Source organism: Sander vitreus, chromosome 12 (genome assembly GCF_031162955.1).
Source record: "Sander vitreus isolate 19-12246 chromosome 12, sanVit1, whole genome shotgun sequence".
NCBI lineage: Eukaryota > Metazoa > Chordata > Actinopteri > Perciformes > Percidae > Sander > Sander vitreus.
The window spans coordinates 17,243,468-17,254,802 of NC_135866.1; the positions used below are offsets into that span (position 1 = coordinate 17,243,468).

General features: G+C 39.1%; 1 protein-coding gene across 1 annotated transcript; it reads right to left on the reverse strand.

Annotated features, from left to right (window-relative positions):
• Window positions 1–1,637: 1,637 nt before the first annotated feature.
• dapk3 (death-associated protein kinase 3) lies at window positions 1,638–9,289 on the reverse strand. Its single transcript, XM_078264195.1, has 9 exons — window positions 9,186–9,289; window positions 8,284–8,381; window positions 5,912–6,272; window positions 5,034–5,163; window positions 4,816–4,864; window positions 4,690–4,716; window positions 4,424–4,576; window positions 4,289–4,334; window positions 1,638–3,506 (listed from the first exon to the last, which is right to left on the reverse strand). The coding sequence occupies exons 2-9, from the start codon at window positions 8,343–8,345 to the stop codon at window positions 2,976–2,978; spliced, it is 1,359 nt and encodes a 452-aa protein (XP_078120321.1). The 5' UTR covers window positions 8,346–8,381; window positions 9,186–9,289; the 3' UTR covers window positions 1,638–2,975.
• Window positions 9,290–11,335: the final 2,046 nt, after the last annotated feature.

Sequence of the window (11,335 nt, forward strand, 5' to 3'; positions counted from 1 at the left end):
TTGGGAGTCGCACATGCGCAGTAAGGACTGCTAGCTAGTCAGTTGCAGAGCATGAGGGAGTGCCATGCTAGCAGCTAGGGGAGCATTATAACGTGTGTTACAAAGTGACGCATGTTCGTCACGGAAGTAAAGGCTGGACTACAGTAGAGCAGTTTGGAGCAGTTTGTGAACAGTGTTTTCTGTTGGAGATGGTAAGTCCCTTTGGGGTGGACTTTGGGCTTTTTCACTTTGTAAACCTATAACATGCACAAAAAGATATATAACACAATAAAGGAAAGGGAAAAAGCCAAAAAGCATAATAATAGCACTTTAAAACTCTCTGACCATCGTCAGGCAGGTTCAGACTGGCCTCCATCTCTGCCTCTCACTGACTTACATACACAGACAGACATGATACATAATTCATTGAAATTACAGAATCTATCTTAACAGCTTTATTATTTTATACTATTTTGCTCTTTTTCGATTATGTATTAAATCAAATTACCATGCAATCACTGAAAAAGAAACCTTTGATTGTATGTGAATTTGCTTACAGGTGAGGGGTCAATAGGGGCCCAACAACTATTCTTTTTTGCCTGGGGCCGCCTTACTGTATTTGGTTATCTGGCCATGCATACAGATTATTGCCCTCTGCTTTGATCCCCAACCATCTCCAACGCCTTGTTCAAATTTCACATGCAGATGTAAACATGTATTCATTGTTCACTTGTTGTACAAAACAAATGAGATGTTTATGCTCTTTGGCTGGTCAATGTGAGACTAACAAACTAAAAGTGAAAATAAAAGCGCTTCTAAAAATCTCCTGTATTTTTGTGAACCACCACCAGAGGGCATCTTTCATACAGTTACTAACAACTACTTTTTCCCCTGCTGCTTTAAGAAGAACAACACAAGGAGACACAATCAAAAATGTGGGGTTTGTTGCCAACTCTAGTGGATAACTTATCCAGCTCTAAAGACATTCATATTGTTCTTCCTGTATACAACATTAAGTAGCTTGACAGATAATACTGAACGTGGTTAAACCTCTCACATTTACATATTACATTTCACGTTTTTGGTCCTTTTTTTAAATAAACAAATCTGTCAATTAAAAAAAGTAAGATAATATGAACATGCAATAGCAATACCACAATATTAAACTACTCGCATTGAAAATGTTAAAGTAAAAGTATGCAAGTCTTAGTAGCCAAATGTACTTAAAGTATCAAAAGTAATAGTAACCTTCTCATAAGCCCATGTGAGAGTATTATTATTGATACATAAATGTCTAAGCTGCATTTTTACTGTTATAGCTGGCCGAGCTAATTTAAAATTATTTTATTTATACATTTGGGTGGTTTATTCTACAACATATCTAAGATTTTTACTTAATCTGTTAAGTAACCATCTGTCAAATAAGTGTAGTGGAGTAAAAAGTTTAAATTTACCTCTGAAATGCAGTGGAGTAGAAGTATAAAGTTACTCAAGTAAAGTACCAGGAACTCAAAAGTGTACTTAAGTGCAGTAAATACAGAGTTTCTTTCCACTACTGAACAAAAAAGGCATAATTGACAAACAGAAGCGTACAGAGGTAAGAATGTACCGTTACAACGGTTAGTTTCCATACACACAATAACAACACATGAATACGATTTGGTAACAGTGCTAACTTTATTGGAAACAAGCCCAGACACAGTTCAGCTCTTTCTTACACTATATAGACAGAATAAAATAGATTTTGGAACACTGCTATAATCATTTAAGTGCAAATGAGTACAGTCCTATACTGAAAAAATACTACTGACTAAATGATACACTTTCAATGCTATACATGGGTAATGTGTTGCCTGGATGTGAAACTTATCAGTGGAATGTTTTGAGTTTGCAGAGATGGTCAGAATGAAGACAGAAACACTTAGAGTTACAGTATATAGAGAACGTTTCCAAGCACACTATTTGGTTTACAAGGCTTATGTGCAAAAGTTATTGCATTAAAAGACATTGAGCAATATCAATGTGATAGAAATGTCATTAACTCAGTGATTTATGAGTGCTCGCAGAGGCAATACGGTCATTCAGTTTACAGGCACTGCAAACATGAGTTTATACATTCAAAACACTTTATTTTTACAGGTCTGTAAATTCTTTTTCAAATTATTTCCAAGAGGGTTTCCTGGAAAGAACCATGGAATTTGGTACTTATTATAGGTAAAATAAAGCTAAATACTAAATGCTAAGCTAGCGCAACCTTGAGTTTTTTTAATCAGCGGATAACAAGTAAACTGGATGTCCAAAATGTGTCATAATTAGAGACAAACTATGTGGTTCTTTCCAGGAAACATTCAAGAAATCATTTAGAAATTATTAGGAAAAATCACAGATCTGCAAAATAAAGCATTTCACTAAAACATATTTTTTTTTCTTCTTTGCTAAGCGTTTTAGTTTAATGTGTTTAATGTTTGCTGAAATTGAATCAGAAATGTAACCGGATAAATAAATACCCCTGACACTATGAGCTGTATGTTGTGAAGCTTTCTCACATAACTGGCCAACAACCTGAGGCAAGAGCAAATCAGCAGACATCTATGGCTGTTACAGCACCAGGACATTCAGATGAAATGAAGTTCTTAAAGATAACCAGGCTAAGAACAATTGCAACAACAACAAAAAAAAGCCAGGCCAATGTAGTTTCAAATTGCAAATCATTTTGTCAAATAACAGTACGTAAAATCTCTAAAAATATAAATTAACTCATAACACAGGAATGTCCATTTAATGGTGGAATGGGTTCAACATTTTACCCGTCTGCTTCTTGCTGGTTCTCTCAAGCGTAACATAAAAAGGGTGGAAACATTTTCTCGATGGGCAGCAGCTGCACGGCTTATGGTGACATCTGACCCACTCAAACTGCACTGTGTGGGACACGTGCAGAGAAGACAGGCAGGAGGAAATTTGAGAATCAGAGTGTCATGATTGGACGTCAGTCTGGCTCAGGGCATGCTGCCGAGGCCATCCTTCTCTGCAACCATGGACTTGACCAGCTCCTCCACCCAGCGGACCTCCGAGGCCACCTGCTCAGCCAGGACCTCGTAGCGGTTTTCCAGGCGCCCATACTTGCGCTTGAGGGCGTTGGCGGCCTGCATGGTGAGCCTGGCCTCCTCCTGGCTCTTCTTGCGCTGGGTTTGAGTGCGCTGCAGCTCTTGGCGGATATGGCTCAGGTTGCTGGAGATGCTCTGGTTCTCCTCCTTGTACCAGCCCTCCTTCTCCTCGTATATGGACAGCAGCGCCGCCACGTCCTCCCGGCATGAGCGCTGATTGCGCTCCAGGTCTCTCAGGCCTTCCTCTGCTGCCGCGATCTCCTCCAGGACCTGGGAGAAGCGCTCAAAGTTGACGTAAGTGTTGTTGGGTGGCATGCTGGAGTGGGACTTGATGGTGTACTCCTTCAGACGAGTGGTCTTCAGGCGTCGGCGCTCAGTCTTGTGGTCTCTCTCCTCCTGGCGGACATTTCGCCTCTTAATGACCTGCAGAGGGAAAAATGTAAAGGTCTGAAATCAGAATGGCAATTTGATAACAAAGCCCGACTGATATTGGATTTTTGATTACGATACAAATGCTGATATTTAAGAACTTCAAAAAATGCTGACCGTATATCAGCCGAAAGTCATTTTTGTAGATAAACAAACATTTCTGATAAAAAGATTTCTTAAATTTGCTTTATTAAAGAATTTCAACCAAGGGACAGTTTGTACTCACCAGATCATTTTGCAAACTTAATGATCTCTGGTGGACAAACTATATAATGGAGAGAAATGACAGATCTTTTGCATACCTGTAGTGCAATTCCTTGTTACTTATCTGCAATAAGCCAATATGTACCGATATATCGGTCTCGCTCTTTTTGAAAATAATAACCAAGAACACTCAAATGTGTATGAGCTTTAATAAGTAAGTAAAATTGCCTTATATTGCACTTTTCAAAATAAAACGCTTCCTTATAGAAGCATCTAGCAACATAGTATTAAACACAAGAGAAACAAAAAAGCAAAACATCAAATTTCCAGATTCCAAAATTTAGGGGAAAAACAGCAAATGCTGGTCTCCATTTTTAGTCGAGCTCTGCGAACATCCAGTAAGTCCTGGTTAGCCAACCTCAGACACTTTATATTACTACCGTATATGGGAACAATAATTTAGAAATGTACTCAGGGGCTTCCTCATGTAGAGCCTGAGAAGTAATGACTCACATCTTATATAGAATTTGAAACTCCTCCAACAGATATAAATGCTCAATAAAAACACCCACCTTAATCCAGGGGTGCTGAAGACTATCATCAATCGTCATTCTCTTCCTGCAAAAGAAAACAATCCACCAGTGAGAAAATGACACAGCAGAGACTTTCATATGTCTACAGAACAGCGATTTATCTTTAGTTCGTACTTGGGATCCTTGACCAGCAGACGTCGTATGAAGTCCTTGGCCAGCTCACTGGTGTTGCTGAAATACTCCTCATCGAAGTCGTAGTTGACGGCTGAGATGTTTGTCAGGGTCTCCTGCTTGGTCTCGCCCAGAAATGGTGAAGCACCACTCAGCCTAGAGGAACACAGATAAAAGGATTTGTGCTATAAAACAACATGGATGAGGAGTGAAGTGATTTATGTTTCTATTAATGTCAACAACAAGTCGCGATGTGAAACATTACTTACAGGATGTACGTTATTACTCCGATGCTCCTGCAGAGAAGAGAAGATCCAAACATGAATGAAAACTGTCACACGGGTCAGTACTCTTCAGCTTCAGAGGGAGGGAAAAAAAACATGTTGACATCTTACCACATGTCCGCCTCCAGTCCAAGTGGCTCATAGTTGACTATTTCTGGAGCTGTAAAGCACAGAGGAATGAACACTTTAATTCAAACCAGATGTGGAGATCTGAAACGCAGCATCCACTTACGTTAAGGTTTAACTTGCGTGGGCACACACTTGCACAAAAACTGATTTTTAAAGTGGAACATTTGCACTTTATTCAGGAACGCAAAACAGGATCTTACCAACAAACTCTGGTGTTCCAAAAATGTTCTTGAACTCATTTCCTGCTTTAATCTGATGAGCAATCCCAAAATCAATCAGCTTGATCCTGGGGTTGGGGACGTTCTTGTCCAGCAGCATGATATTCTCTGGCTGAAAGATAAAACGGTAGAGCTAAACATTAGTGAGAGAACAAGGTTTTGATACATGTTTATACATGTAAACATAAAGCTATGTTAATGCATTAACGGCAGCATAATGCTAAGAATTGGCCACAAACAAAAATAACTTTTAATTGGGCTTTATCATTTGGCAACAAACTGCACAACTGTATAAAATAAATGTGTAATATTACAGGCCTAAAGGGCTTGGGATAGATTACCATACTCAAATTTATGAGAAATATTGCTTGGGATTTGGTTATCAAGATATCTTTATATTCCGCCTCACTTAAAGAAGCCTTTACTGTTATGTTGTATGAAGGGTACTACCGTATATAAATCAAGTTTGATTTTATTTGATATATAGCTTAAATGTTGGGTTTTCTTGTCTTAGAACTTTAATTAATTCACACCATTTCCTGGAATTGTTTGACTAATTATTACATTTTTTTTGTGCATCTTAAAAAACCCCAAATATCTTCATATTATTGATATGAAGATACCTGTATCACATATCAGTATCACCATGCAGCAAGAAAGTACCGAGCAGCTTGACAACCTTGCGTGTCTATAGCCCTGTCCTGTTTTTCACATGGAAAAACCCCCGCACACACAAGTGCTTAAAGTACAACATAAACTTCTTCTTATAGCTTAACAGGAATCTTGACAAATGTGTCAAATACGACTGCAGGCCCAGAGCCTCACAAACAAGCCGACTCTTAACCACACAGATCACTAACCTTGAGGTCAAAGTGAGCAATGCGCTTGGAGTGTAGATACTGAACGCCGTCCAGGATCTGCTTGAGAAACTGGGTGGCCTCTTCTTCCGTCAGAGATTCCTTCTCAGCCAGGAAGTCAAACAGCTCTCCTCCGGACACCAGCTCCAGGATCAGGATCACGTCAGTTTTGTTTTCAAAGATGTCGTGCAGGGTAATGATGTTGCTGTGTTGGATCTCCCGCAGGATGTTGACCTCGCGCTCGATCTCCTCGCGGCTCACCCCCCGTCGGCTGGAGGACAACCTCCGCTTCTTGATGAATTTGGCTGCGTACTCTATACTTGTGCTCTTCTCTTTACACTTACGAACGATGGCAAACTGTCCGCTGCAGGGAGGCGAAAACAAAGGGCCGTTAACAAAAACAGGATAATGCAGAACTGCTTGCGTTTTTGCATTTTCTTCTGACTGAATTCTTGACTGCTGGTCAGAGTACGTAAGATATGTCAACATATCGTATATTTGGGCAATGATAACTTGTGATGGACTAAGTCAGTGCTTCCTAACCTTTTTGGCTTGTGCCCCTGTAGTCTCGCATTGCCAGACCAATCTCCACAGCGCTGTGGCTACACCACACATACATTCTAGGATGCATTTCTTTAAACCAATCACAATCGTCTTGGGCGGTGCCAAGTTCCCGATGCAGCAACAGTGACTCTGCAAAATTGTCTAGGGAAGGAACTTGTATTGGTGGAACATGTGCACCCCGAAAATATCACATAAAATATCAAATGAGGTTAAATGTCCACACAATACAGTAACGTGAGCTATATAGATTAGCTGGATACACGGTTAAACGTAATTTGCTTTTACCAGTGTATCATCGTATGTAATCGGTCCCAAAACGTCCCAGTTGGATTGTAAATGCCGTAAACATGTTCTTTGTAAATCTTTACAATCATTTCCCGAAAGAACCAAGCAGAACTGCCTGGTTGTACGATCCAAATTTCCTCCAAAACTTGCCATTTTTAGCATGTAGCTTGCTAGCTCGAAGTTTGTTGTCGTTTCCGTAATCGAAGGAAGTTTGAGAATGGCAGCACAGAGAGCGGAGGGACATCCGGCGCGTGGTCAGGCAATTATTGCGTGGAAATGTATTTCCGTTGCTCCAGACCAGTGCCCCCCTAAACTGAAGTAACTTCTACTTGTGACCCCTCATCACAAATTATGGCCTCAATGTGGACATGTAGCTCATCCAAAATTTGATTTCTTTTTCCAGATAATTTCATCTGAAGGATTTTAAGAAGCCTGAAGAGGTGAGTGTATCAAGCATGTCTGTCTATAATCAAATTATATATATATAAAAAAAAACAATTTTCTTCAAACATGTAAAAAAAAAAAATCTGCCAGTACAGTAAGAACATTTCAACCTGTTTCCAACAGAAATCGACTTGTATCTAGAGTTTTCTAAAAATGAGTCTGTCTCTGTCTAAAACCAAGCGAGAAAGAAGGCAGGTCGGTGCACAAGATTGATGAAAAATAAAATGTAACTTGATTGTGGGGTAAATACCTGAAACATCTACATAGGAAACAAGTACAAGTATTCTTACTGCTCTGGAAAAAAACGTACATGTGCAACATACACAAGAGATACACCTTCCTATCTACACCACAGCAGAGGTGGAAAGGCACTTTGAAAGGCATTGTCATAGTTTTGCTGCATTACTGCAGAAAAAAGTAGCTCGGTAGGAAGTTAGGTTTAAATTATTAAAATGTGATGACTCAGCCACAAACTATCAAGCCCAGTGTAAAAAGGATATTAAAGGACATTTAATTTGTTGCTCACACATACTTAAAACGTTTTGGCCTTTATCAGATCTAATGTTTTGGATGTTTCGCAGCTCATATTTGGCGTTAAAATGCATCTGAAACACATCTCAGGTAACTATGTGTGATTTGATTACACTGCATGTTCACATTTGTTTTTATTTGAGAACTACAAGCACTGGTAATCAGAAATAAAAAAACATTTGTGCGCGCTCAGCCATTCAGCTTAAAAATAGAACTGCTGCTGCAGCTATATGATACTTTGCTTTAAAAATGTACTGTAATGCTATGCACGTACTAGCTAATTGTTGTTCAACGCCCCCAGATCAGGTAGGCATTCTTATTCACAAAACCCTACAAGTCTGATGGCCTTCAAATGTGGCATAAATGAATAGAGCCTAAATAATCAATCACAAAAAGGTATATTGGGTGCATCACTGCCCTCCAGGTACTGGGATACCCACGACATGTTGAGAATCAAGTGTGAATAGTGTCTTTTGTCAACACTGACCACAGTAGTGGTATCGGACAGATGTTTTCAGAGAAGAAAAAGACAATAAATGTGCAGAACATACCTGCCCAGTTCCTCTCCCATCTCATAATACATCTCAACATCCTCTTGTCTGAAGCCAGCCATGGTGTGCTGACTGGAATGATGATGCCTTGAGATTCACTGCAGTGGGATTATATAAACTCAATAAATACTGGTTGGTGTGGACATGATCAGAGACAGCACAGTGACCAAAACATTGCCATAATAGCAGATCTAAACTGTGACACAAGTCTTAGTTAAGACTGAATTACTATTTTCCACCTACAGGACTGAGTACCTGGGCGTATCTCCTCCTTATTTGGCTCGAGTCAACACAGCTTTAGTTTTCAGAGACTTTCTGGCTGATGTCAGACCTCTGCATACCAGTCCTACTGACATCATCTCCTGCCTGGACCAACCATATCTGACTCAATTAAAGGGACTGGGATTAAGAAACACTACCGAGTATTTGGAGTTTTATTTCTCATTTAAATATTGTTGATATGGCTGGTATATAAAAGAAACACGGTTAAAAAAAAACAATTTCTGACTGTAGCTTATAACACACTGGTGAGCGCTATTAAAGATGCTGAATAGCGACTCGTATGTTAAAAGCAGGCAGCAGATATTTTTTTTCCGTGGTGAAAACAGCATAAATGTAAAGCTTATAGCTACAAACACAAACGGAAACTCGAGCCACAGATGCAACCTATTAACTTACGTTAAAGGAACACAAACAAATTCAAATGAAGAAATAAAGGGAATCCTAGCGACGGGACACAGCTAACGTTAGCTGGCTAGCTAACGTTAACGTACTGTATAAACACCGGCTTTGTTAGCTACTTCAGTAAGGAAAACATACGATTAATAGCACTGAAATACTGGCAGCAAAGTGAATACTTTACCAAATAAAATGCGAAAGCCTTGCTATAAAAGTATACTTACAGTATGGTTGGCTACGAGTGCTGCATTCCTTTTCAAAGTAGTTGTGTGAATATTCCCAGACTGAACAGAGTGAAGCTAGCCACAGTGAAACACAGAATTTCCGGTCTTCTGGTTCAAAATAAAAGCCTTACCAACGGCATGGTTTCCTGAACAGTACGCAACTCAAGTTTCATTTTATTTATGGTAGCCTACATATGGCACATACACACTTTTTTGGTGTAAGTCCATACATCCTTTTGTAAAACACCTGTACGTATTACTCCTGCAGTGGTGAATAAGTGCAATTACCGGTATGTCTACTTAATGTTCAAAGAACATTGAAAGCATAGCCTACCTAGTAAAGTAAAGGGCATACGAAAAGTGTTTGACCAAGAGTGTTGTTTCTGGGAATTTGGGATTTGTTTAATGACCTGAGTAAAGTCCTTACTTTCAATAACACAAATATTCTAATGCTTAATCTGATATTTTTCTGAAATCAAACTTCTTAGATGAGTGTTTTTAGAGGAAGAAAAATGTAAAAAGGACTTATTTCTTCACCAGACGTATTTGAAACAGATACGTTTACAGAAAATATAATTTATGGTTAACTTAAATGAATACATGAAATGTGGAAAAATGTTGAATATTAAGAAAAGCATACTTTTAATCAAAAGTCATTCTGAGCACTAGAATTTTAGAATTAGAGCAGAACTGCAAAGTGGGGTAAATGCACACACCCAAAATGTACCCTTTTATTCTGTAGGCAGAAATCGCTTAAGTTCCTGTGATGATGGGTTACCTGTTGCAGGTAAATATTCCAGACGGCAGGACATATGGAATGACATCATGCTGAGTGAATCAAGCCGTTTTACGTCAATGATTAACAAGATTGAGCATGCAATCTTGCAACAGCAAAGAATAAAGAGGGACTGAAGTAATTCAGAACAGAAGAAAGCAAATAACACTGGTTACCATAGTTAGAAATAATTAAAATATTAATATAGTGACAATATAATTAATAATGTAAATATTCACCTATTTTGTCTATTTGTTGTTTATGGTTAGGATGCACTAGGCCAATAAAAAACAGCTTTTCACAAGAACATGCAACATTTCCAACCTAAATTTGGATGAATAACTGGATAATCCTGGGTGAAAAGTTATTATAATTTACTGACACAAAATGTTTTACCATATCTTTTGCAAACAAGTCAAGCACTGTCAAACAGTGCTGAAAAGGGTACTCAGATATTTTACTTGTGTAAAAGCAGTTGCACAGTAAAAAAATACTCTGTAGCTATAAGAAGTCCTGCATTCAAATTTTTACTTAAGTAAAAGTACAAAAGTGTAAGCATCAAAAAAAAGTACAACACGTAAAAGTATGCAGAATGGCCAATTTCAGAATACTGTATAATATTAGTGTATGTTATTGAGTTACAATTACTGATGCATTACCTGGTAATTAGGCATTAAACTGGTGGGGGGGGGGCTTATATATATATATATATATATATATATATATATATATATATATATATATATATATATATATATATATGAGAACAATTTGTCATTTGCAATGACGACCTGTCACATTCACAGAGTTCCACATTCATACCTGGAAGCTGCCCTGTTTTGACCACGGATAAAAGCACCAGGTTCGGCCGGGGTCGGGATTGGGTTTTGGATCGGGTTTGGTAGGGTTCAGCTGGGTTCGGTGCCGGGTTCGATCGGGTTCTGCCGGGGTCGGTTCAGGATCGGGTTTGGTCGGGTTCGGCCGTGGTCGGGTTCAGAATCGGTTTCGGTCGGGTTCAGCTGGGTTCGGGAGGGTTTAGCCGGGTATAATGTCCAGCTATTCTCAACCCCCCCCCCCCCCCCCCTAACGTTAATGTTAATGCTTGGTGGATAACACAGGGTTACAACATTGTTCAACACGCTCAAAAATTTATTAGCAGTATGATTGTTTTGACCACGGATAAAAGCAGCAGGGTTCGGCTGGGGTCGGGATTGGGTTTGGGAACGTTACTACAATGTGCTGGTTGAGAAGTAGCTAACATAAAAGCGGATAAAAGCTCTTTGTTCAATAAACTGTCTGTACACTTGCAAAGTTCTCAATGCTTCGGATAACATTTAGGGACCCTCATTATGCTACCGTTGAAGTTTGGTGATAT

What these genes read in the sequence shown, in the direction of transcription:
- dapk3 (XM_078264195.1), bottom strand. Translation starts at nt 8,345, where the DNA reads ATGGCTGGCTTCAGACAAGAGGATGTTGAGATGTATTATGAGATGGGA. An exon ending in ATGGGAGAGGAACTGGGCAG is followed by an intron (nt 6,273 to 8,283) that starts GTATGTTCTGCA and finishes GCCTCCCTGCAG; the next exon opens with CGGACAGTTTGCCATCGTTC. An exon ending in GGAGTAATAACGTACATCCT is followed by an intron (nt 4,577 to 4,689) that starts GTAAGTAATGTT and finishes GTGTTCCTCTAG; the next exon opens with GCTGAGTGGTGCTTCACCAT.